The 25,745-nt window shown below is 37.7% G+C and overlaps 1 protein-coding gene across 1 annotated transcript in view; it reads left to right on the top strand.

Annotated features, from left to right (window-relative positions):
* FRRS1L (ferric chelate reductase 1 like) overlaps positions 1–24,240 on the top strand; it is a 35,826-nt gene extending 11,586 nt beyond the window's left edge. The window contains exons 2-5 of the mRNA XM_069106032.1: positions 2,209–2,293; positions 8,423–8,561; positions 10,937–11,183; positions 16,203–24,240. Of these exons, the coding sequence (XP_068962133.1) occupies positions 2,209–2,293; positions 8,423–8,561; positions 10,937–11,183; positions 16,203–16,375 (644 nt within the window). The 3' untranslated portion in view covers positions 16,376–24,240. The remainder of the gene's footprint in view (positions 1–2,208; positions 2,294–8,422; positions 8,562–10,936; positions 11,184–16,202) is intronic.
* Positions 24,241–25,745: the final 1,505 nt, after the last annotated feature.

Below are 25,745 nucleotides of genomic sequence, written 5' to 3'. Positions count from 1 at the left end.
ATATATATATATATATATATATATATATATATATATATATATATATAAAAGAAAAACTTAGAAAGAATAGTAAAGAATTCTTGGAAGAGACAGCTCTTGAGCTGGACTTCAAGAGAGGGATAGGAATCTAAAAGACAAGGAGGGAGAAAAACGTCCAGGGACCAGTGTGGGCAAAGGTAGAGAGGTGGAAAAGTAAAGGTAATGTTTGGAAGGTACAGAGTAGTCTGGATTTAATGAAGTATAGAAATAAGGTGATACCAGTTTATAGAACATCTTGAATACCATGTTGAGGGTTTGATTTTACTTGGCAAGGCAATTAGGAACCTCTGAAAATTTCTAAGTATAGAAATAACATGACCACTTCTATATTAAGAAAGATTAGTCTGGCAGAAAGATCATTCTGACAAATCATGTTCAATTGTTAGAAGATTCACAAGTATGTAAATTTAAGTCATTAAGGGATAGATAAAGAGAAAAAATGAGTCAAATGCTAAAATGATGTAGGAAGCTGGAAAGAGGACTTAAAAGGCAGGAGGCAATGGCAACTATGCTATGATGATGATGATAAGGATAAATGGCATACATTTTCAATGAAAAGTAGAGAGAAGGGTGAGGAATTTGTGATATAATCAGTCAATCAACAAGCATTTATTATGTGCATTTTATGTGCCAGATACTGTGCTAAAAGCTCAGAATAAAAGAAAAGCAAAAAACACAGTACCTGGCCTCAAGGAGTTCACAGTCTAATAGAAGTGCCACATAAGATTAAGAAGATTCCCCCTAATGCAAAAGGCTACAAAAAGACCAAAATCTTGATGAAATAGGATAGAGGAAGATAAAGGGCTCTTCAGGAAAGCCATATTTTTCACTTGAGCAAGGAGATGGAGGAAACACCTTAAATCCAAAAGCCTTAAGCTTTTTTATTTAAAAATTAAAATTTTTAAAAATTAAAATATACTGAAAATGAATGTTTGTTTCTGATAGACATGCCCTATGAGCAGAGTAAAGAGTTTTTCTTCCACAAAGTAATTTAAATTCTTAGTATGGCTTTAGAGCCAGTTTGGCTTTTCCAAATCTCAACAAGATTGAACTTTTCTTTGGCCAGCTCTGATTCAGAACCACACCACTTTGAAGGCATTAATTGCCTTAGAAAGAACTTTTTTTTAGCTTGGGCATTTCCACATACTTGACTGGCTATGTACAGCTGTTGGGCCATGTGAACAACAAATGAAATATTAACTATCGCTTGTTATTGTAGAAGAGCTACCACATCACAACTTTAAGCATATAGGGCTTCTTATATGATTAAAGTTCTAACAAATGGAGAGGAAGGCAGAACAAGAAAGGGACCTTCCCATGCTTTTTTTTTATCTTGAAGGCAAAAGATATTCAGTTAAAAGAAATATATGCATATATATTTTTATCCAAAATGTATGGTATTCCCTGTAATGCCTGGCCCAAAGGAATGGGTATTTAGAAAAATTACTGATTTAGCATTTTCTATATTCTGCTTTAAAAAGATCCTCTATCTGGCTTCAGACACTTAATACAAAACTAGCTGTGTGACCTTGGGCAAGTCACTTAACCCCAATCACCCTACCTTCCCCCCTCCAAAAAAGAAAAAAAAAAGATCCTCTATCTTGATATTGTGTAGCAGGATCTGTCCCTGCTTTGTTTGAGTTCACACATTCCTCTGAAAGTGGGACTGACACAAAATTGCTAAGTTGCCTAGGAATATAAGAAAAATAAGCTTTTACCACCCTACTGAATGCTTTCCTTTGGAAGGGCAAAGTACACTAACTCCTCATGGAACTATGACCCAGCCATGTGTCTTCCGTAAGGGAAACCTTCCCACAAACCTCTATCCACAGCAAATGTATTCATTGGCTCTTTTCCCTATCTATGCCCTCTTTGGGGTATAGATATTGTATGGCAGAGCATACTCTGCCTATATACTCTAGTGCAGGGTCTATACAGGTAAATCTATTTATATGTAAGACTGACCCAACAAGTGCTTGTGTCTTCCTTTCCCCCCTCATCCCTGTTATAGGGAGAATTAGACTAATTAAAAATAGGCTTAGGAGGTCTGAACTTTTCTAGATGTTTGTGTGGCGATCCATAGAAATTACACCTTCAAAATGAATGCTTTTTGAAAAGGCCATCGCTGTACTTTTGATATTCTAACCACCATTTCATTTGATTGTCTAGGTTACCCTTTCCCTACTGCTCCTCCTGTGGACCCATTTGCCAAAATCAAAGTGGATGACTGTGGAAAGACTAAGGGGTGCTTTAGGTTTGTAGTACAAAAAAAATAATAATAAAGTTGTAACATATACTGATTTTTCAAAATATTGTTTCAATTGCATGTAGATTCTATAAATGAATACTTATGGCCTGCAGCTATTCAGTGTGATTATAATAAATCAATTTTTATTACTGTGCTGAAAGGGTAGGGGGAAGTAGAGTATGAAGCATGCTTCCTAGCTTCAAGAAACTTGCAAGGTAAGTGGGGAGAGAAAGACTAACACAATGAACAAATTAGTTAACAGTTCACAAAATCAAGTTATAAATTGTATGGCATAGATAAGAAGTGTCCGAGTAATTAAGCTTGGTTTGGACCATGTTGAGTCTGAAGATGTACATTAGGTAAAGAGTTCCATTAGGTAGCTGGAGATACAGGGTGGGAGCTCTAAAGAGTGGACAGAATGAGAAATAAAGGGACTGAGGAAGTACTTGCCCAACACAGTACCTTGTACACAATGCAAACTCTATCAATATTAGTTAAATGAATTCATGAGCTTAGTGAGGCAGAGGAGAAAGAGAAGTCAGAGAGAGGGAGAGCAGTAGGAGAGGTATGAGAAGTATCAAGCTAATACATCATGGAAACCAGAGAAGGACATGGCTAGAGAATTTTCCATGGAGAAGAGAGGTCTTGACATGGTCCTTGGAGGATAAATAGAAGACTTCAATGAGAGGAGAGGGAAGGGCATTCTAAGCCAGAGAACAATGTGACTATGGGCATAGACACAGGAATGAGAATGACATGTTTAAGGGAGAATGAAGAGATTATCCTGACTAGAGCAGAAAGTAGTTTGGTAGAAAATTATCTGGGTTACAAAGGATGAGACAAATCAAGGAGGGTCTCTGAAAGCCAGTTTAGATTTGGTACTATAGGCCAGAGGTATCATATAGGCCACTTTGCAGTCAGCAACATTCAAAGTAAGTCCTGAGCCAGATTAAAATGTAATTCTTACATTTTAATATTTAGCAAAAATTAATACAAAATAGTGAACAAATAATATTGGACAAAATAAAAAAAACTATTTCTATTCGAGTTTGACACTGCTATTGTGTAGTAAGCAATAGGAAGTGCTTGAAATTTTTTGAGCAGAAAATAGGGAAGAATTGGTTATTGGTTAAATAGACTGTAAGAAGAAGAGAGACATTGAAAATGACTCCAAGATTTCAAACTAGGGTTACTGGGAGAATAATAGTGCCATTGAATAAGATGAGACAGTGTGGGGTAAAGAATGAGGTCAATTTTCATTCATTCATTCAACAAGCTTTTATTATTGGTGAAATGTCTGAATGAAAATGTCTAGGAGGTGATTGGAGATTTCAAATTGTATCTCAATGAAAAGATGGAACTAGAAATATAGATGTGGGACATGTCAATTTAAAGGATCTACTTGAAGTTATGAACATGAATGAGCTCTGCAAGAAAGAGAGGGAAATAACAGAGCTAATAGAGTGCTGGACTTGGAGTCAGGGAAACAAGGGTCCAATCCTGCCTTGGGCATTGTATCATTGCCAAGGCTATATTCACAGTACTGACCGTGACTATGCATATGCCAGCACAGTTCTGAATCACAAAATATAACAGACTCTCCATATAGAAGACAGAAGCAAAGCATTCATTCAAACACAAGAAAGTCAAATCCCAACACCAGAAGACCGAATTCATCGTAGCAACAAAGAAACCTATACACAATAACACTGCAGAGAGCAACACCATCCTAAAACCTTTAATCCTCACAGCAATCCTAGGAGGTAGATGTTATTATTATCCTCATTTTACAGATGAGGAAACTGAGGCAGACAGCAATTAAGTGACTTGCCCAAGGTCACACAGTTAGTAAATGTCTGAGGCCGGATTTGAATTCAGTTCTTCTTGACTTTGGACCTAGTGCTCTATCCATTATACCAACTAGCTGCTTCTAGATGAAAAGAAAGAGCCAGAGTCCTAAACAATGAAGGAGAAGTCAGAGAAATGTAATTAGACCAAGCAAAACAAACCCAATCCCACTTGCACATGCCTTTCAAATATTTGAATACCACTATCCATCCTATATCTTTTTTTTTAAGCTAAACATCCCCATTTCTGTCAATAGATCCTTATATGGTGTGGTTTCCATTTGTCCACTACCTTGTAAGTAATAGGCTTTTGCATAAGTAAATGCTGACTGAACTAATTAGTATTCAAAAGGAAATTCCCACTACCATCTTGCAAATTGTCAAGATCTCTGAGAAAAATCTTTTTATGTCCATGTTTGTGTGTGTGTGTGTATACACACATATACATATTTGTGAATCCCTTTGGCTATTCATATATCATATGATATAATATAATTTAATATGCACATATATGCATGCATATTACCAGGGATTAGTTACATCACAGGACCAAGCATTAACTGCCTTGTCCAAGGTCACACAACCATTATGTGTCAGAGGTAGGGACTGAACCCAGGTCTTCCTGGTTTGAAGATTAGGTCTCCACCACTAAACCATGCTCCTCTCTTACATATTTATGCACACATATTGTATAAGGCAGCTAGAGGGCATGGTGGCTAGAGCACTGGACCTGCAGTCAGAAAGACCTGAGTTCAAATCTGCTTCACACAGTTGCTAACTGTATGAGTTTGGGTAAATCACTTGACCTCTATCTGACTCAGTTTCCTTATCTATAAAGTAAGGATGCCTACTTCCCAGGTTTGTTGTGAGGGTAAGATGAGATGCTATTTATAAAGTGCTTTGGAAAACTTAAAGCACTCTATAAATGCTAGTTGTTTGTTGTTGTTGCTGGTGTCTCCCTCTGGTATAACGTGGCAAAGCTGAGATGTGAACCTGACTCCAAATTCAGAATTCTTTCCACCTCTCTTTCCGTTAGCCCCTGTTTACCGTCTGACATTTTTTCCTCTCACCACAAGAGGGAGATGTTTCCTTCTTGGATACTTCATCTGTCTTGGCAGAGAACCAAAGCTCCTTCAAAATCCTTTCCCTCAGCCATCCACAGAGTAGTCTATACTGTAGATCTCATAATCACCTAAAACTGCCATTTCCATAATCATGAACCCTGAAAATCTCCTATCTGATGAAAATCTTCTCTTTTACTTCTCCTCTGCCTTCCTCTTCCTAAATGCATCTCTTTGACCTTCCTACAATCTCTAGTCTCTCTATTGTACCCTATTCTCCCAGTATATTATCTCTGCTCTAACCTCCCTTCAAAGTCTTGACCCTATAGTTGACAAGTTCAACTTATATATAATATCCTCTCCTTGAATCTCTTTCCTCCTTGTCTTACTATCACCTTGTTTCCGATTCTCAATCCTTGGTCACAGCCCAGGAAAGCAAATGCCATTGGAGCAAGTGGAATTACAGGGTCCCACTACAAATCCATCTTATCAGATCCAAACTGAATCCTTACTGCCACAGGACAATCCTATTCTTCCTTGGTTAGCTATTATGCTTTCCTTAGCAGTTTTTCCAAAATGTTTCTTCTCTTTTCAAGGCTCTTTCAGAACTCCCTCCTTCAATCCCTCTCCTCATATGACCTTGCCTCCTATTTCACTGAAAAAAATAAAGGCAATCAGTCATGAGTTTTCTTATCTCCCCTATACTGTACACACATCCAAACCATTTTGCATTTTTTTGGGGCTTTTTTGGAGGGCAATTGGGGTTAAGTGACTTGCCCAAGGTCACACGGCTATTTTTTGTGTCAAGTGTCTGAGGCCAGATCTGAACTCGGATCCTCCTGACTCCAGGGCTGGCACTCTACTCAGTGCGCCACCTAGCTGCCCCAACAATTTTGCATTTTACCTATCCTCTCCTCCTTGACTTCATTCTGTGAAAAGAAAGTAGGTCTTCTCCTTATCAAGGCCAGCTCTACTCCTTGTGTTCTTGATTCCATGCTCCCTTCTGGAACCTTGCCCCTTCAATCATTCCATACTCTATCTTCAACCTCTCCTTATCTGCTGACATCTCCACCACTATGTACAAACATGACCCCTTCCTAAAAATAGATAAGTAGATAAAGATAAAGTTTAAAAAAATATTTCACTTAATATGTCTGATCAATTCTACCTCTGTGATATCTCTAAATTTGTCCCCTTCTCTCCACTTACAAAGCCAGTACTCTTTTTCAGGCCCTCATTACCACTCTCCTAGGCTGCTGAAATAGTTACTACTAATTGGTTCGCCTATGTCTTGTCTCTTCTCCCTCTCTAACTAATCCTCTAGACATGTGTCAGATTAGTCTTCCCAATACACTTGTGTGCTTTCAATGCACCATGTTCAATGTACCCTTGTTGAAAAGTTTCAGTTTTTCCCCATTGCATCTAGGATAAAATAGAAACACTACAACTTAGCATTTAAAACTCCTCCCAGTCAGGTGCCAACCTATCTTTCCAGATTTACTTCATTTTACTTAATCCCTTTCATTCCAGTCAAATTGGTCTGTTAGCTTTTCCCAGACTCAGCATCTGATCCCTCAGCATCCCATGCTCTCTCTTCATTTCTCCAAGACTTAACTCAGATGTCCCCATGGGTCTTCTTTGCTCATTGCCCACCACCACCAATATTCTTGCCTTCAAATTATCTGTCCTTTACTTTTCTGTGTACATCTTGTATCCCCCAGTGGTATGTAAGCTCATAGGTGATGAAAAATTGTTTGAGTCTAATGGAATTGAATCATAGTCTCAAATTACTCAGTTAGAGTGGCACAAATTTAAGGGATTAAACAGCTCCTTTCAAGCATTTCTTTTTTTAATCCAAGTCATTTTGTCCCAGGCCCTTGACCCTTAGGGTGAGAGGTCTTCTGACTAGTTCACCTAATTTCTACTCTTTAGATCTAGTTCACTCTGATTCTACTCCTAAGGCCTGCCTAGAACCCAAAGCTGGAGGATTTGGAGCTTTTAGGCTCGTTTTACTCGCTGGAAAACAATTTATCCCTTAACCGTCTTCCAGTCCTCCAGAATTGGCAACTGTTCTCTAAAAATCTATGTTTCATCTCTGGCTCCTCTCTATAGCCTATGTAACCATACTAGGCAGAGACTTTGGTAGCAGCAAAAGAAGAGCCATGATCTGAGTCATCTGGAATGAGAAAGCAGTGTAGGAATGCAACTGTTGGAAGTCAGTATGATAGGTCCATAATCCAAATAGTAAGTCAGGAGCTAAGGAGAATGTAGATGTTATAGTTGGGTAGTTGGCAAGAGAACAGAAATTCAGAGAGAAACAACAAAAAGCACACTCCCTAGAGGTAAAAATTATGAATGGAGATAGACAAGAAAGGAGTTTGCAAACTGTAAAGCACTCCAGAAATTCAAACCATGCTGAAAAGCAAAGGAGGGGGAATATAAAGGTACCATGCACCATGGCTGGGGCATGGTAGAGGAAGTCCTAAGTGCAGGTTGGAGAAGAATGAGTCATGGTAGAGGAAGCCCTAGTGTAGCCTGGAGAAGAATTACATATAGTAATCATGACAATGTAAGTGGGAAGAACAACAACAAACAAACCATGTATGTTGTATGATTATGATAGCCAATTTTAGCTCTAGGGAAGAGTTGAAAAAATATGCCTCTTTCCCTTCAACAATTGGGAATCATGGATGTCGAATACTGGATATACTGTAAGAAATGATGAAAATATTGGTTAGGTTCCCTTAATTGCCCTTTTCTCCTCTCTTTTTAAATCTTTATTATAAAGAATGACTCACTGGGTAGAAGAGTAGGGAGGTATTTATTTGGAAATCAATGCGATGTGAAAATGAAAGGCAATAGTAAAATAAGATATTAAAAATTTACCCCGCTACAAAATAACATAAGCATTAAGATCAGCTTTAGTGGGGTAGCTAGGTGGGTCAGTGAATAGAGCAGTAGCCCTGGAGTCAGGAGGACTTGGGTTTAAATGTGACCTCAGACACTTGACACTTACTAGCTGTGTGGCCTTGGGCAAGTCACTTAGCCTCAATTGTCTTGCCTTCTCCCTTCCAAAAAAAAAAAAAGATCTGCATTAGTGAAAGGGACAGTGCACATAGATAAAGGTATAAATCCTTAAAGTACTAAAGTCAGTAAATGGCCAAACCACAGAACAGATGGGCAGGTAAAAGGTTTTAAAAGAAAATTTATTTTCTTCTGTCTTCTAGGTATGGGAAACCAGGATGTACTGCAGAAACCTGTGATTATTTCCTTAGTTACCGCATGATAGGAGCTGATGTAGAATTTGAGCTAAGTGCTGACACTGATGGCTGGGTAGCAGTTGGATTTTCCTCAGACAAGAAAATGGTAAGATTGAAACCAGGGCTGGAAGCTTGATGCCTCGTATTATTGCTAAATTTGCTATTTGAAATAATGACTGTGTTTTCCAGACTAAATTTCCCTAATATTAAATGTGCAATATGTCCCTTATTTGATTATTTTTTGTTCATTTGTTGGGGACTTCCCCCACCACTATAAATTGAGCTTTTTAGAATTTTCTTAGCAGGGCAATATCCTTAATAAAACCAAGGTGAGTATTTTCAGATTTGACTAGCAATAAGCAGGTACATTTTTTTAAAGTGTATTTCAGACAAATTAAACTCATTTTTTCTATTTCGATGGGATTTATTTGCTGAAACACAGTATCTCAGAATACACTTATCAATCCTGAGACTTCTCATTGACAGACATTTGGAAATCTCTTTTGAGTTTTCTTCTAGGTCACAATCTTCTCACCTGAGCAGATTTTTCAAGAGCCATTGGATGACAAGACCAAGTCTTAAACCCTTATTTCATACTTCCTGTTTTTATACTGTATTTATCTCAGCAAAGCAGAGCTGGGAGCTGAGCTCCTTTAGTTGTTGATTTAAGGAGTGAGTCATCTTGAGAGGCAGTCATTTTTTTGCATCCTAACAGTTTAGCACAATGTCTGACACATAATAAGTACTTAGTAAATGATTGATACAAAAAAACCCAGAGAGAGAGAGAGAGAGAGAGAGAGAGAGAATGTGTGTGTGAGAGAGAGACAGAAAGACAGAGAGAGAGTGTTAAATAAGGAGCTTCATTTTATCAATAATAACAATAGCTCATATTTATTTCATACTCTAATGTTTGTAAAGCTTTTTATATATACCTTCTCATTTGATCTTTAGATCAATCCTGGGTGGGAGGTGTTATTATTATCCTATCTACAGATGTAGAAAAATGAGGCACAGAGAACTTAGGTCATTTTCCCAGGATCACACATTTCATAAATGTCTGAGGTAGAATTTGAACCCAGGTTTTTCTGACTCCAAGTCCAGGACTCTCCTTGCTGTACCATGCTACCTCTCAATCATGGACTATTCAATTGAGGAATCCTTTGGGGAAGACTATTTGCTGTCCCACCCCCAAAACATTCCTCATTCCTCTAAGCACTTCCCCCATGCACACAAAATTACTTGATAAATATTTTGTATAGGGAATTACAGACATGTCTCCTCTACTAGAAGCTATCCCCCATGAAGGCAGGAACTGTTTCCTTTTTGTCTTTGGATCTTCAGCATTGATCCAGAGAAAGGAGAAACCAAACCAGACAGGGAAGAAGTGACTCTCTAGTGCTCATCTTGTCCAAATAGGAGTAAATGTAAAGATTTAAGGCAGCTAGATAGTACAGTGAATAGAGTACCAAACCTGGAGCCAGGAAGATCTTCCTGGGTTCAGATCTGGCCTCAGACACGTACTAGCGTGACTCTAAGCAATTCACTTAACCCTGCTTGCCTCAGTTTCCTCATCTGTAAAATGACCTGGAGAAGGAAATGGCAAACCTCTCCAGTATCTTTGCCAAGAAAATCCCAAATGCGATCACAAAAAGTCAGACAAGACTGAAACAACTAAACAGCAACAAGGATTCTGTTTCCTACCTGTGAAGAATGGAAATACCTCATAGGACCATACTCCAGTATTTTCATGATTGATTATTAATCTGAACTGTTTATCCCTAAGTATGAAGTCTGGAGCAGATGTTTTTATACGAAGATCACCTGAGGGATCCTGACACTGAGGCCTGAATAATATCAGCACCTTGCTCAAGGCCACATAATTAGTGATAGAGCTGGGAGTAAAACATAGGTTTTCTTGAGGGTTTTTCTCTCTACCTAGAGAGTAGGGAGTGGCTAGCTTTTTCTAAAAAAATTTTTCATTCAATTAGTCAAGTACGACTACATTTCTGTAGTATTTTCTGGTTACTTGAGAGAAAAGGCATTAGACAGAGGGTCATGAGAGATTCTAGTTTTAGCTCAGTTGCATACTTGCTGTTTGCTCAGGCAAATCACCTCATCCCTCTAGATATCATTTTTCTTGTCAGTAAAATGAAGGCTTTGACTAGCCAGCCTATGAGGCCTCTTGCAGCCCCATGATCCTGTGATCTCATTGGATCACATAAACTGTAGCTATCCCTTCCAACTCATATCAAGCTGTTTTTCTATGGTGTTTTAAGGGATAATTAGCATTACCAACCTTGAACCAAAAACCAAGACAAAAAATAGGATCAAAGGTTATTCTAATTCTATCCTTTATTTTCTTCTTACCCAGGATTAGGCATGAATGGGCAATTATGTTTCCAGCTGAAGTTTCTTTGGGGCAGATCTTTCAAAAGATGCATCTCTAACATTTTTTTTCTTCTTAAACTATTTTGGTCTTAGGGTGGTGATGATGTCATGGCCTGTGTTCACGATGATAATGGCAGAGTCCGCATACAACACTTTTACAACGTTGGCCAGTGGGCCAAAGAGATCCAGAGAAACCCTGCCAGGGATGAAGAGGGCATCTTTGAAAATAATCGTGTGACCTGCAGATTTAAACGTCCCGTGAATGTTCCCAGAGATGAAACAATAGTGGATCTTCATTTGAGCTGGTATTACTTATTTGCTTGGGGACCAGCAATTCAAGGTAAGCTGGTAATTACTAATGGAATTCAACACCATAAGTGACTATTCCCAAAGAAATGCTCAAGTAGTTACTGAGCTGCTACTATGTGTCCATAAGTGGAGGATATAAAAGAAATCTAAAACATGGACCCTGATCCAGATTCACAGAGCCCTTGTCCCTTTAAGGCACCAGAGTGGGTGGGGCTACTACACCTTGATAAAAGAAGCTTGTCAACCATTTGACCAGGAGATGTTGACAGTGATCTATCCTGGAAATTCCTGTCTTGTTTCATGGGGATCCTGACTCAAAGCCACTTTTGGTTCCCAGTCCCCTCTTTTGTTTGTTTGTCTAAGCTCATCATCTCTTCTTGGCACCATACTATGGACTCAGAATTTTGGCATTTGACTATGGTTGCTACCTTGCCTCTGACACCTCAGTTTTCCTGTCTTTATCAGCCAGATTCTCCTGTGTTGATGATTGCTACTAAATTTGGCTTCCCCACCATTTTGATACTACTTTCGCAGCTAGGCATCCTAACAGTTAGCTTCTAACAATGATTCTAACAAGCTTGCAGCTAACTACAAACCCACATGTTTTTTTCACATGAACATCAATCTAGCTACATTTCCCCCATCTTCTTCTTGGGCAATTGATTTTCTGAATTTCAGTTCACAACTTGACATTTATCTGTGTTACACTACATTATTTTTGATGCTATGTTCACTCATCTCTTGCCCATGATGAATAAAGGCATTATAGGAATAAGAAACAATTGAGCGAAATGTGGAACCAAAGAAGCTTGAAAAAGATTACAAGTTATACACTTTGATTAGAACATAGAATATGTAAAGGAGACTAACTTGAAAAATACAGAAAGGTAGCATTATGCCACATGGAGTGGGGGAGGCCTTGAATGTCAGGCTAAGGATTTTGAACTTCACTAGTTTCAATAGGGAGTCGATGTAGGGTTTTGAGCAAAGGAAGGGCATGACTAGATCTATCCCTAAAGAAGATGAATCTGGTAGTTATGGGACAGATGGATTGGAATGGAAAGAAAGTAGTAGATGAGAAGAATTATTAGGAGTCTAGGTGGGCAGTATTGAGTGTTATAATTGCCAGTTATGGCTCTTGTCAGCACATTATCCAAGAAGGGAACTTGAGAGTGAGCTCAGTTGGTATAATTCAGATGGCAGTGGAAGCCTGGATCTGATTTCTTAGTTTTATCATCACTTACTCCACACATACTATGAAGGAGGGCTGGAAGAACACAAACCATGACCCAGGCTGACATAAACACCTGGAAATACCCTCCCAAAACATAATGATGACATAAGGGGAAGAAGCATTAGATCAGTGTTATGGGAGCCTCTCGGCCACTACTAGACCATCTCTTCTACATGTACATGTCATTTAAACAAATGCTCTATAACTACCACACCAAGGCCACTCCTTGCACACCACCAAAATACTTATGTTACCAACTTTCCTCCTAGCATTCAGCACTCCTTAGTACTCTAGCATAAATGACAGTACGATCAATCTCTCCCTTTAACAGATGACCCATATCAGAGAGAAAAATAGAACCCTGATACCACACTGTGACTAGGAATACCTGCTCGGCTTTAGAGACTTTAAATTGCACTAAAATTGTTAGGACATACTGTATAATTCCCCTTTAGGATAATGGCAGTGGGAATGGAGGAGAGAGGACAAATATTGGAGACAGCAACCTTAGAATGGACAGAATTATGAACTTAGAACAAATGCTTATTCCCTTCATAATAATAATAGCCATCATTTATATAGTACTTACTAGGTTCCAGGCACCATGCTAAGAGCTTTACAATTATTATCTCATTGTACCCTCATATGAACCCTTGGAGATAGAGGTTATTATTATCCCTATTTACAAATGAGGAAACTGAGGTAAACAGAGGTTAAATGATTTGCCCAGGATCACAGAGCTAGTAAGTATCCATAGACTGGCTTTGAACTCAGGTCTTCCTGGCTTTAGGCCTGACATTCTATACAGTGCATCATCAAGCTCACTCTAAGGGACTTTAGAGGGCATCTAGTCCAAGAACCTGAGAGTCAGAAAGGTAACATGATTTATTCAAGTAGCACCACTGGCAGGAGCCAGGATTCACACCCAGGTCTTCTGACTCAAAATCCAGTGCTCTAGATTTAGGGAAATGTATCTATGTAGAGAAGATAGTTGAAACCATAAAAGAAAATGGCATCGCCAAGGGAGAAAGTATTGAGAAAGCAGAAGGATTAGAAAATAACTTTGAGAAACATAAGTATCAAGGGGTCAGAAAAAATGAAGAGCTAACAAAGACAGAAGGACCAGTTAGCTAAGAGAAGGACCAGGAGAGTGTGTGGTGTTTGGGGGGCTAAAGGTAGAAGGGTTTTTCAGAAGGTAGAGGTAATCAAAAGTGGCAACTATTGCATAGAAGTTAAGGAGGATGAGGACTAGTAAAGGGTTATTAGAATTCATGATGAGATCATTGATTACTTTTGAGGAAGCAGTTTCAGAAGTGATGGGAATAGAAATCCAATTGCAAGAGGGTGAGATGAGAATGAGTAAGTGGTGAAAAAATAGAAGTATTAGATAGAGGCTACATTTTTAAGGAACTTGGCCATTAAGGAAAGGAGAAGGTTGGGACAGTAATAGTCACTGGATAGAAGAATCAAGAGAAAGTTTTTTTTGGAATACTGCTAAAGGATTTGGTGACATTTTTACCAATTTCCTACCTGCCAGTGTTACTTTACTGATTCGGTCTTTGGAATTCAAAGTAATTTAGAATTCACTTTAATATTTTATTTTGTCAACTCTCTTCATTAAAAAAAGCATAGATTAGGGGCAGCCAGGTGGCTCAGCGAGTAAGAGCACTGGCTCCAGTGTCGGTTTGACCTGGGGATCAAATCCCGGCGCAGATACTTAGCACCACACCCAGAAATAACTGGTCGTGTAACCTTGAGCAAGTTACTTAACCCCGATTGCTTAAAAACAAAAAGCATAGATTGACTGAGGATCAAAACCAATAATTCAGTGTTTGCCATTTCCATCAGTGTCTAAACAGTAATAGATTCTGCAGTGGATCGAACCAATAGAATTACAGTAGTGCTGGAAACTATAAAAGAATATAGAGTAAGGAAAGATCCCATCAAGAAAAATTCAAATACAAAGATTGCAACTCTAAGATTAGAAAATCAGTGGTCCTTGGAAAAGGAAAGAATTGATGGAGACTGGGAATATATTAAGAAACCAATCTGAGCATTTTTCATATCTTCTTCCTTCAAATACTTTAAAAGGTCCATGATTTCATGGATATGAATACTCCTCCCACCAATTACATTCAAAAGAATAGAAAAATTCCTATGAGAGTGGAAGTAGTCAAAGAAGAAAAATTAAGAGAAATAAGAGAAAAAGAAATGAGAAAAATTCACTTGAGCTGCTTCTTCAAGGAAGTATAGGATTTAAATTGACAAGATGGAATGAGTAAGATTTGTCTGAGTAAGATTTATGTTATAAGGAGGAGCCAGGTTGGAGAATAGTAAGATTGGCAAGTGGAAGAGAGCCTGGAATTTCAACCTGAAGGGTTTTTATTTCATGTGGTAGGCCATAGGGAGCTATTGTAGGTTACTAAGCCAGGAAGTCATATGATAAAGGCGATTAAGAGGATGAATCTAGCAATTGTATGGCCAGTGTCCTAGAGCAGGTAGAGACTCAAGACAATAGACCAACTAGGAGACTTTTATCACCAGGAACACAATACAGAATACACCACATATCCATGGCAAAAAAAAAACCCAAAACTTAAATCATGTCTCTGAACCTAGAGTGGTCTGCATCTCAAGTTCATGATGCTATAAAGATTCACAAGATAGTGTTGGCTGTGTGCTTCTTAGCCACTTTCCCCATTGGGGTCCCCTAGAAAGGGTGGACAGCAACTTGTTAAAAAATATAACACATCCATCCTCTCTTCTCATTCCTTCCTAGCCTCTTTCCCCAAACCCCCTCAAAAATGTGTTGTCTCTTAAAGGTTTTCTTGTTGTCCTCAATCTCTATGGTCATGGGTAAATGCTTAACTGGGAATGTCAATGTTTCTATTTCAGTAACCCTAGGGGATCCCCTAAGAAAGTAGGGCAAAGGGAAAACCAGCACATGGCACCTCCAGTATCCAATTCCAGTACAGTTAGGTCTCCTATTTCTGGCCTACCAATGTTAAGAGCAAATTCATGTAAGAGAGGTAGAGATTTCCATAGAGGTCAAAGTTGAGAGTTTCTTCCATTTAAAATGATCTTTGGGAGAGTTGTTAATAATATTCTTGAAAGTGATAAGTTCTTATCAAGCTTTTGAGTAAGTTCTATGCCAAATATAAGTAGATAGATCACATAGCCACTTTCCTACTCTCTAAAAAAAAGGTTCTGTCAGACTTTCATGCAATGGTTCATTTATAGCTACAAAACTAAGTTCATGAAAAATACAATGATGGGATTGTAGACAATACAAAACACTAAGAAGAAAACAGAATAAGTCCCTACCATGCGCTATAGACCCATCCTGGGATATATTCACAGCTAGTAAATTATATAGATTTTGACCTTCGAGGTCTGACAGTCCAGTCTTTTGTTTTCTGAGGAGCCACATATGGTGCCAATAAGTTTAAATTACTAGAACTGGTATAACTTAGAGCCTAGCCACAAAAGCCTTGGAGCCTAGCAACAAAAGATAGGTTACTCTGATGACTAAATCATTGGGAGGTCAGTAGAACTTGTCCCATAGAAGATGTCTGCATTGGGGAAGAGTGTCAGAGAGTAATGAGAAACCGATCTGTTTCATTCCTTTATGTCGTATTCAAGAGATACTTCACTTAATTCCTGTAATAACTCCATTTCTTTATTATCCAGTCATGGATGTGAATGTAATCCAAGCTGCTGATGTTCATTTACTTGGCACTGAAGATTTTAAGATTCCTTGGCTGCTCAGGTATTTTGTTTTAAATCTTTATTTTTTCCAATCCTTTTCTTTTAAAGGATCTATAACTCGACATGACATAGATTCACCACCTACATCAGAGCGCGTTGTCAGTATTTACAAGTATGAAGACATTTTTATGCCATCAGCTGCCTATCAAACCTTCTCCTCTCCATTCTGCTTGCTTCTTATCGTTGCACTGACCTTTTACTTATTGATGGGAACCCCGTAACCACAGCAGCAAAGCCGAAAGAACATCTTGTGGATTAATTGGAAATTCTTCATTGTGGTGTGTTTTCTAGTAGAATTCAATATAATTGTTTCCTTTAAAATTTGTTTTTCTATTTTAGCAACTAAATTTGTCAGAAGAAAGTTATCTAGCTTATCTTCTGGGTAGAAGAGGTGTGTGGTAATAATAATACCTTACATTTATATAGCATTTCTTTCTCATTGAAGAACTTTCACATAATTATCTCATTTGTTCCTCACTTCAGCCTTGGGAGATATATAGAGCAAGGATTTTGTCACCATCTTACAAATGAGGACACTGAGACCCAGAGAAATTGAGTAAGTTGCCTATAGACACATAGCTAGTTCATGAAAGAACCAAGATTTGGAGCAAGGTCTTTGGATTGCTCTTTCTTATTGGTTCCATAAAAGTTGCTTAAGAATCATCAGAGAATATATAATAAATTACTGTGAAATCCCAAGACCATTAGACCAAGGTTGACCTTTTATACCAAGAGACTTCCAAAAGTCAGTGAAGAAGAAGTGCTTTCAGAATAATTATTTTGATGATGAAAGGGAAAAAAAGGATATTACAGTGTTTTATGGGTCCAAAGCTGCTTCTGAAAATAGGCTACTCTCCTAAAATGAGTCTTTGAAAGGGAAAAAAGTATATAAATACAAATTGAAATGTTTTTACAAGATTACCATATTGAAAATTACTCTAAAAGGTTTTTTACATTTCTTTTCATTCAAACACTTTTTAAAAATAACTTTAGCTGTCATTCTCTTACTAAGAAGCCACCATATTTGGGAAAAGTATGACTAATATTAAAATTAAAATAGGTTATTATTTCATTTCCAGTTCCCCTTCTTAATGGCAAAAAGTAAAATGTTTTGTGTTCAGCCTCACTAAGGTGAGGCAATAAAAAAATGAAATTATATTTTGGATTAAAAATAACAATTTTATAAGTCTGGAATTTGGAGGGTCATATAATTACTTTAAGAAACAGGATGTTCATTTATAATTATCTTTAAGTTGACAAAAAAGTAGTTTTGGGGTCTAAATTACCTTATTGTCAAAGTCAGAACTCATTTCAAGGGTGCCTAATAGATGGAAGTAACTTAAATATGCATTGTACGAAGCAAACCATCTTAATAGTGTTTCAGGATCCATTCAAGAATAATTCTCAATATATCTTGGAAACAGTGTTACACGAGAAAAACTTTACTTTAGACAAATAGTCTTCTATTTCATCAGGAGGTAGAAAAATGAATGTTGAAAGGAATATACCAAGAATTATTTCCATTAATTGCTTTGAAAATATATACTTGTGTACTAGACAGTCACTATGATAATAATAATGTTTTGACTTTATTTCATATGTGAATGAGAAGTATCTGTGATTTTGTCAGCATGGAATTTCCTTTCCAGGAATAACCTGACAATATGCATCAATGACCACAACTTTTCTATGACTTGAGATAAATCCTATTGCCCAAGGCACATAGAGTTTAAATTACTTGCCCAGGGTCATACAGCTGGCAAGTGTCAGAGAAGGGTTTGAAACCAGGTCTTTCTGACTCCCAACCCGTCATTTCTACAATACTGTTTTCATATATGAATATAGATATACATATTAATATCCCTAAATGCTTCCTGTAATTTATCCTGATTCAAATGCTTTGTATTGATCATTTTCACTGTGGTAGTCACGCTTTATATTAATGAAGATGCGATTTACTGTCTTGACCAAGGCAATTTAGCAGTAATCTTGGAATTTATGACACTGGCTAGGTCTTGCTATGATGATGTCTTTACATTTCTTCTAATAACTAAATTCCTTTAAACCGAGTCCAAGAAGAACACTTATTATTACTCAAATTCTAGGTTATACGTTATAATATGAGATTACAATATATTTGGCCCCCTATGCCCTTTACAAAGAAGCAAAATGTTTTAAGGAAGATTTTTCTGTTTTCTTTTATGTGTAGACTAATACTTGTAATGTTGAATTGTGTAAATATTACTGCTAACCTCTCTGCAGTAGGGAAGAATAATTAGCAAATTCTTAAGCTTTCATCCCATTTACATTTCAAAGCAATAAGCTAATTGTTTCGTTGACAACTTCTGCTTTGCTTACAGGACACTTGTGTGTAGAGTTAGGATGTCACAAGTATGTTTTCATTTCATACCTGTAAGCCCATCTCAGCCAAAGCTTCATATGTTAACATCTGTATTCAACCTATAAAGCCATTATTTAAAGAAGCCAATAGGTATCTTAAAGCATCAACAAAAAGATCATTTATGAGTTTGCTAAATGACCTTTCCTACTTTGGATTTTAATTAGTATTTGAATGTCATGATTATTCAATGACATAATTTCACAACATAGAAATGCCAAGTAATAACAGTTGAACAACCTCCTAAGTTTGAAGATTCAGTGAAGTAACTATATACATTTCAATCCCCTTAAATAATCAGTGCTTGCTAAATTAAAGGAACTAACTACTGACAAATGTAAAAATGCACACACTATGTCTACACATATTTTGATAAGACCTTACTGGCCCCACTAACTAGAATACTCAATTAGTAGGGCTTTTTTTCCTCCATCTAGCAACTTAGTTTAGGGAGAAAGTTGAAAATGAAAGAAAATGAACTTATATCAGAAACTTCAAACCAACTTCCAGATTGTTTCCCGAGGTTAATTTTGATTCAAACCATTATCCTACAACATTTAAAACTATTAAAACTAAGCACTATTTCCTTGAGGTCCATCAAAATTTTTGATCATTAAAGAAAGACTAAATAACATTCAGTGTATTCTACTTACAAAAGGCAAGGAAGGAGACTAATACATCTTGAAAAGATTTTAAACAAGTTGAAACAAATGAGTTGACCATAAAGTTCGATTAACTAGGACATCTGTTCTCAAAGCCTTCTAGTTAGATGAGGGTTTCCTTGTATTTGTTCAGACTTATGACTTCATTGGCAGAGGGAACTACCAGTGAGGAAACTCCCTCTACCAAGCCAGATGGGCAATTGCTCTACAACCTAGAATCTTAATGAGGGGCACAGAGAAGTTATTTGTCCAGGGACACAGAGCCAGTATGTATGAATTAGGTACAGAACTTGAACCAAGATATTCCTGACTCTGAGACCAGATCTAGGACATCGACATCATCCTGACTCTCTTAATTTATTGAGTTTCACCTCAGTATCTCTAAGATAAATACCAAACTTGGATTAATAGCTATAAATAGAGAATGGTGATTATCAATTTATTCACTAGCATCCTATTTTGTTTTGAAAGACAGTTGTTTGCTTGAGCAAAATCTTATGCTTTCAAGTCAATTTGTCTAGCCACTGCCAGGGAGAATGTATGATTTCACCTGCAAAGTCATCACTCGCTCCCTTTTTGGCTAAACAGCTATACCAAAAAAAAAAATAGTCTAATCACTCATAAAATTCTATGAAGAGAAAAATAACCATCTTCTCCAACAAGCAAGCCTTCTGATTCACAGCAAATTTGAGTCTCTCTCTCTCTCTCTCTCTCTCTCTCTCTCTCTCTCTCTGTATCTCTCTCTCTCTCTCTCTCTCTCTCTCTCTCTCTCTCTCTCTCTCTCTCTCTCTTTCTCTCTCTCTCTCTCTCTAGGGTACCACTTTAACTCATGCACACAACACAAAATTATAAAACTAACACTCTTTCTTTGATAGAATCTTCATCTTATTTTCCAGCTTGTGCTAAGGGGAAATAGTCTGTCCTTTCTTAGGGACTGGGATCTTCCCTCTTATTTTCTCTCTGTGCATATAATTACCAATGCAAGTAGTTCACATTTGTAGCCATCATGTTAATGACATAAAAACTAAATGAACAATCAGAAGACAGTTCATCTGAAATCTTACTACCTGGAGCTGCAATGGATAGGAAACAAAATCGACTTTTCTCCCCTTCATGCTGTTTCTCCCCTTCCTGTCACTATCAGGGAGTGAGGGAAGAAATAAAGCGACAGGAATTTTTTTTTTGACTGACAAACATAAGTCAGCATATATATAGCCAGTAGTAGAGAAAAGGAAAATAGAAGTTGTGTTCATCTCATTAGCTCCTCTGTAATCTCCTGAGTCTATTTCTATTCCATTTTCATCCTTTACTCAGCCATCTGCCTGACAAGTGAACAATCTAGAATAGAGTCCTAGAAAAGTGTTCTAGAGGAAATGATCCCATCAGCTCTGGGTGGCATTTCTCTCTGGCCACAATGATGTCTTTTCCTTCCCTGAAATCCAACCAAGGGCAAAGACCACAAACATTTCAGAAACTCTGGGTAGTTTGCGTAGCTTGTTGGCAAAAGAAAAAAAATCGGTGGGCATGGCAAATCTAGACTGCATTCTTCCCCAGGGCCAGAAATTTTGAAGCCTCTTTTAAAATCACTTGAAGTACATTTGACGTCTACAAATACATGTCACAAGCATCAAGGTAAATATCAGCATTTAAAATAATAAGGATAATTATCCCAGGATTCTGGGTAATCATCCAATGATACTATTACCTTAAGTTCACAATAGCATTACATTCAGTAGGCATAGGACAGTGCAAAGCAGCTTCAGTGACTCACTCTCTAAATTATATTCAGGACATATTATGTGAACATATTCTGGTAGATTACACATATTCATAGTATACAAACAAATATGCATAAGTAGGAAAAAAGCTAGAAATAACAATGTAGATAGGCCTGTATAGTAATAAAAAATGCATGAGCATTAGCACATATGCAAATAGGCAGCAAAACAATACCTAGTTAATAGATTTGCTATGCTATATGTATAACACTACCATATAAATAAACAGTAAAATAATAAAACAGAAGCATAACACAAAACATACAGTAATTAACATGTACATAAGTAACCTAAGTAGTTACAAGCAAGCCACTCATTATGTGAGCACATGTTACTATTATTGTCTAGCTAAATGTAAAACTATTTCTCCAGTTTCACAAATAACATCAAAGGTTAGTTTGCTCACAGGTCAGATAGACTTAATTATCTTGTATCCTGCTGTTCTTTCTGGCCCTATACCTGAGCTGGTTAATGGTAATTATCATCACTATCATTGGATCTATAGGTCTGTATTCCTATTCCTGAATGTTTTGAGGGTCTGACTCTGGCTACCAGCATTTCTAGGTTCTATGAATTGTCTCTGGACCTTAGAAGTCTCTATAGATGAAGTTCCAAGGAGATAAGGTGCTGTCTCTGGGTTGAATATTTTCCCCATGTTCTCAGTAAGGTAAAATTGTTGTTACAATATATGGTGTCTTCTTCGCTGAAAATGTCATTTCATTCTGACTCCAGGAGTGGTGCTCTATTTACTGCACCACCTAGTTGTCCCAATGTCATTTCATTCTGATCCATTTCAGACCATTTTTGTACAATTGGTAAACAGTTTTTCTTAACTGAGTCCATTGAGGTAAGTATCTATTATTTCTGTCCTCCTGTTTATCAGTAAATCCAACTAAATTTGCTATGGATAATAGGTGGCTGTAATTAATTGTTTCTACCAGACCCCAGTCACTCTCTGGATCTATTCTATAAATAATCAGGTTGTCAATTTGTGTGTCCCTTGAACACCAATGTTTCTTGGTAAGACTCTTTATAACAAACTTGGTCACCATACTTTCATTTGTTTCTGCCAGCTGTTTCACACTGAAGTTATGCCTATTTTATAGACTTCCTTCTTCCTCTCAGCTGATAACTGTGCTTATTATGAGTGTTTGAATTTCCTCCCTCTTCTGAGACTCCAGTGCACAAATCAATAAATAGATGTGACTCCTGCCCAAATATCAGCAAGTATGGTTTATAGAGTGTAGCCTCCTGGAGGAGTTGTATACATGGACTACAAAGACCATATGTTGACCCCTCTCCATTTTTTGTTCTGGTTTCAGTACTCTAACAGGTTCAGCAGTGTACAATTGAAAATACTTGGGCTGAGTCTCTTTGGGAGATGGTAAGGTATATTTTGACTTCTTGATATTTGTGAATTTCTTTGAGTAGCTTGCTCTCAAAGTCTCTACCTTGGTCAGAATGGACATTGCAAGGAATTTATATACTGAGAAATAATTCTACTATAACAGTTTAGCAACCATGGAAGCTTCTGATTCCTGATTGGAATTGCATATTGCCTATGCATACTTGGTAAAATGATCAGTCATCACTAAAATATAACTAATGTTCTTGCTTTCTTCTTCTAGAGATATAGTCAATTAAGACAAGTTCCAAAGGTTTGGTTGTGCTTAAATTTTTCAAATATGAGGTACAAGTTGGCAGCTTTTCTTTGTACATAATGAACTCATCTCACACTTCTGAGTGATTGATAATCTACTACCATCTCAGACCAGTAAAATCTCTTATTCTAGACTTCTTTCTTGATCTATATGTCCAAAGTCATCATGGTGATAGACATAGAATGATAAGCACTGGATGGCACCATTTGCTTTTTGGTACCATGAGCAGGATTAGTAATAGTCCAATATAGAATTCCATTACATAAGCCCAACTTCTATTGTTTCAACAGTAAGACAACTTCTAGTGAACTAGAAACTTCTAGGAACTTTAACATTTAACCTCACTTCCATGCTTCTTGGCTTATAACACTTCTTATTGCCCATCAGCCATCTGTTTTCACTGGAAGTCTCCTAAAGACAATTGAGGCAAAGAAAGTTCAATGAAACAAGATTCATATAAGCCACTGACATACAGTATGGGAAAAGTTCCAACGTCTTAGCTATACATCAACTTGACAATGACCCAACTGTCTGGGAATCACATATAATCCTACACTCTTTCCTTAGGCATCATTGTAGCTTTGATGTCATGTGACCCTGGGGAAAGAGCATCTATGTCCACATTAGTCTTCCTTAGTTAGCTGTTAGTAAATGCTGAATTCTTAGCTGGCTAGTGTTGCTACCCATCTACAGCAAGAAGCATTTGCTTACTACTTGTGACAATGTCAATGTATTATTGGTAGTCTACAGTTGGAATTTAGTTCCACACACAGTCTTTGAACTTTTCAATGACAACCCACTTCAAAGTCAAGAATTCCAATTTATCTATGGCATAGTGAATCTCACTTTCATTAAGTCTTTAATTAGCTTGTAAATGTAGTTGGTTCCTAGTGACCATCACTTTCTTGGTAAAAATCACTGCATCCAAATACTTTAGGCTGGCATCTGTGTGTAAGACAAAAAGTTTGCTTAGACCTTCATAAGCAACACTTAGATATTTACAAGGTGGTTAATACAAGTCTTTGACAGTTTTTCACATGTGCCCTTTCATAGATCTCCAAATAGCTTCATAGATTTTAAACCAATTTGACCTTTCTTGCCCTTCTGCTTTTGGTTTTCTTTGATTATGCATGCATGGGTAAGAACATTCAGTAGCTTAGCAATAGCAATATAGTTCTTCACAAATTTGCGATAATAAACACTAAATCCTAAAAATGTCCTCAGATCTCAAAGGTTCTGTGGTGTGCCCAGTTCAAGAGCACTTCTTTCTTCTCTGAATTGGTGCTCACACCTTGTGGAGATACTCTTTGACTTGTATACTTGAGAGAAGCTGTGCAAAACTAGTATTAGTTATTTGACAGCTTCCTTTTGCCATTCCAATACCTGCATCCATCTTTCTCCTCATTCTTCCCAAAATCAATAATGTCATTTATGTACACCAAGACTTTCAGGTAATCCATATCTGTGACTATTTTCTCCCTCAGCTATTGGAAAGTGGAAGGTGCCACTGACATGTCTTGGGATCTCAAAATGGCAAAATCCAGTTATAATTATTGAAAGTAAAACAAAACCAAAATTTGACAGTAATTTTTAAAAAACTGAAAATTTTCAAATATGTGGAAAAATTAACATCTGAAAAACAAAAGGTTAAAAAGGAAAAAAGTCTTCCAAAAATACATCAAGAAATGCTCAACTAAGATTATGTTCAAACTGAAAAAAAAAGTCACAGAGTGAGAGTCCATTTGCCAATTGCTTCTTTGCTAAGCTGTTGCTGCCATCTTTTGCAGTTAGCATCTTCTGCTGCTTTTCTGCTTAGCTGGACTAAAATTCCTTTCAAATTGAAAAACAAAATTGCAGGGAGACAGTCCCAGTGTGACTTCAGTGATACTGTACACTCCTACTTAAAGAAAAAACAAAGAAGAAAAAACATTTTAATCCCAGTTGTAGATTTCATATTTATTAACTACCGAGGACAACACAAGAGTGAAAATCAAGTCACAGAATTATTCCTTGCCATCCATATATGAAGGGATATATTCTCCCACAAATTCTGATGCCAGCGGAAGAAGGAACATTCTCAAGAGCTGTGTTGTGCATAAAACACCTCTCAAGTGCCAGCAATTGACTTGCCTCATAATTCTTCCACTCCAGCTCTACAGCTGCCTTTCCTTTTTACTTATAAAGCTGCCATTTTGCTGCTTCTGCCAATCTGTAGCCACATGTTGGAGCTACTGCTCATCTGCTACTGTAGCTGCTGACTCCTGCTGAATTGCCGCGGCCATCTGCTGACACTATCGTCTTTTACCACCTCTGTGCTGAACTGCTGTCACCACTGCTGCTTTTGCTTCTCTGCTAAGCTGCTGTCACCATTTTTTTGCAGCTATCATCTGCTGCTGGTTCTCTGCTTAGCTTCTCTCACCCTCTGCTATTACTTCTCTGCATAGCTCATGCCACTCTGTACTATTGCTTCTCTGCTAAGCTGCTGTTACCATTTTTTACAGCTATCATCTGCTGCTGGTTCTCTGCTTAGCTGATGCCACCCTCTACTATTACTTCTCTGCTTAGCTGATGCCACCCTCTGCTACTACTTCTCTGCTTAGCTGATGCCACCCTCTACTATTACTTCTCTGCTTAGCTGATGCCACCCTCTGCTACTACTTCTCTGCTAGGCTACAGTTACCATTTTTTGCAGCTATCATCTGCTGCTGGTTCTCTGCTTAGCTTCTGTCTCCCTCTACTATTACTTCTCTGCTTAGCTCATGCTGCCCTCTACTATTGCTTCTTTGCTAAGCTGCTGCCACCGTCTGCTGTTGCTTCTTTGCTAAGCTCCTGTTGCCATATTCTGCAGCTATCTTCTTCTACTGCTTCTCTGCTTAGCTGCTGGCATCATCTGCTGTTGCTTCTCTGCGTAGCTGCCACCTTCATCTGCTGTTGCTTCTCTGCCAAGCTGCTGTCGCCATCTTCTGCAGCTGTCATCTGCTACTGCTTCTCTGCTTAGCTGCTGCCACCATCTGCTGCTGCTTCTCTGCTTAGCTGCTTCTGCTGTGCTTAGCTGCTTTCTGCCATCTGCTGCTGCTTCTCTGCTTAGCTGC

The sequence above is a fragment of the Petaurus breviceps genome, unplaced genomic scaffold (assembly GCF_028583685.1).
Source record: "Petaurus breviceps papuanus isolate PSGF00001 unplaced genomic scaffold, PetGlider_PUasm1.0 138, whole genome shotgun sequence".
NCBI lineage: Eukaryota > Metazoa > Chordata > Mammalia > Diprotodontia > Petauridae > Petaurus > Petaurus breviceps.
The sequence above is the reverse complement of the archived record's forward strand: the minus strand, read 5'-3'. Positions and strand labels throughout refer to the sequence as shown.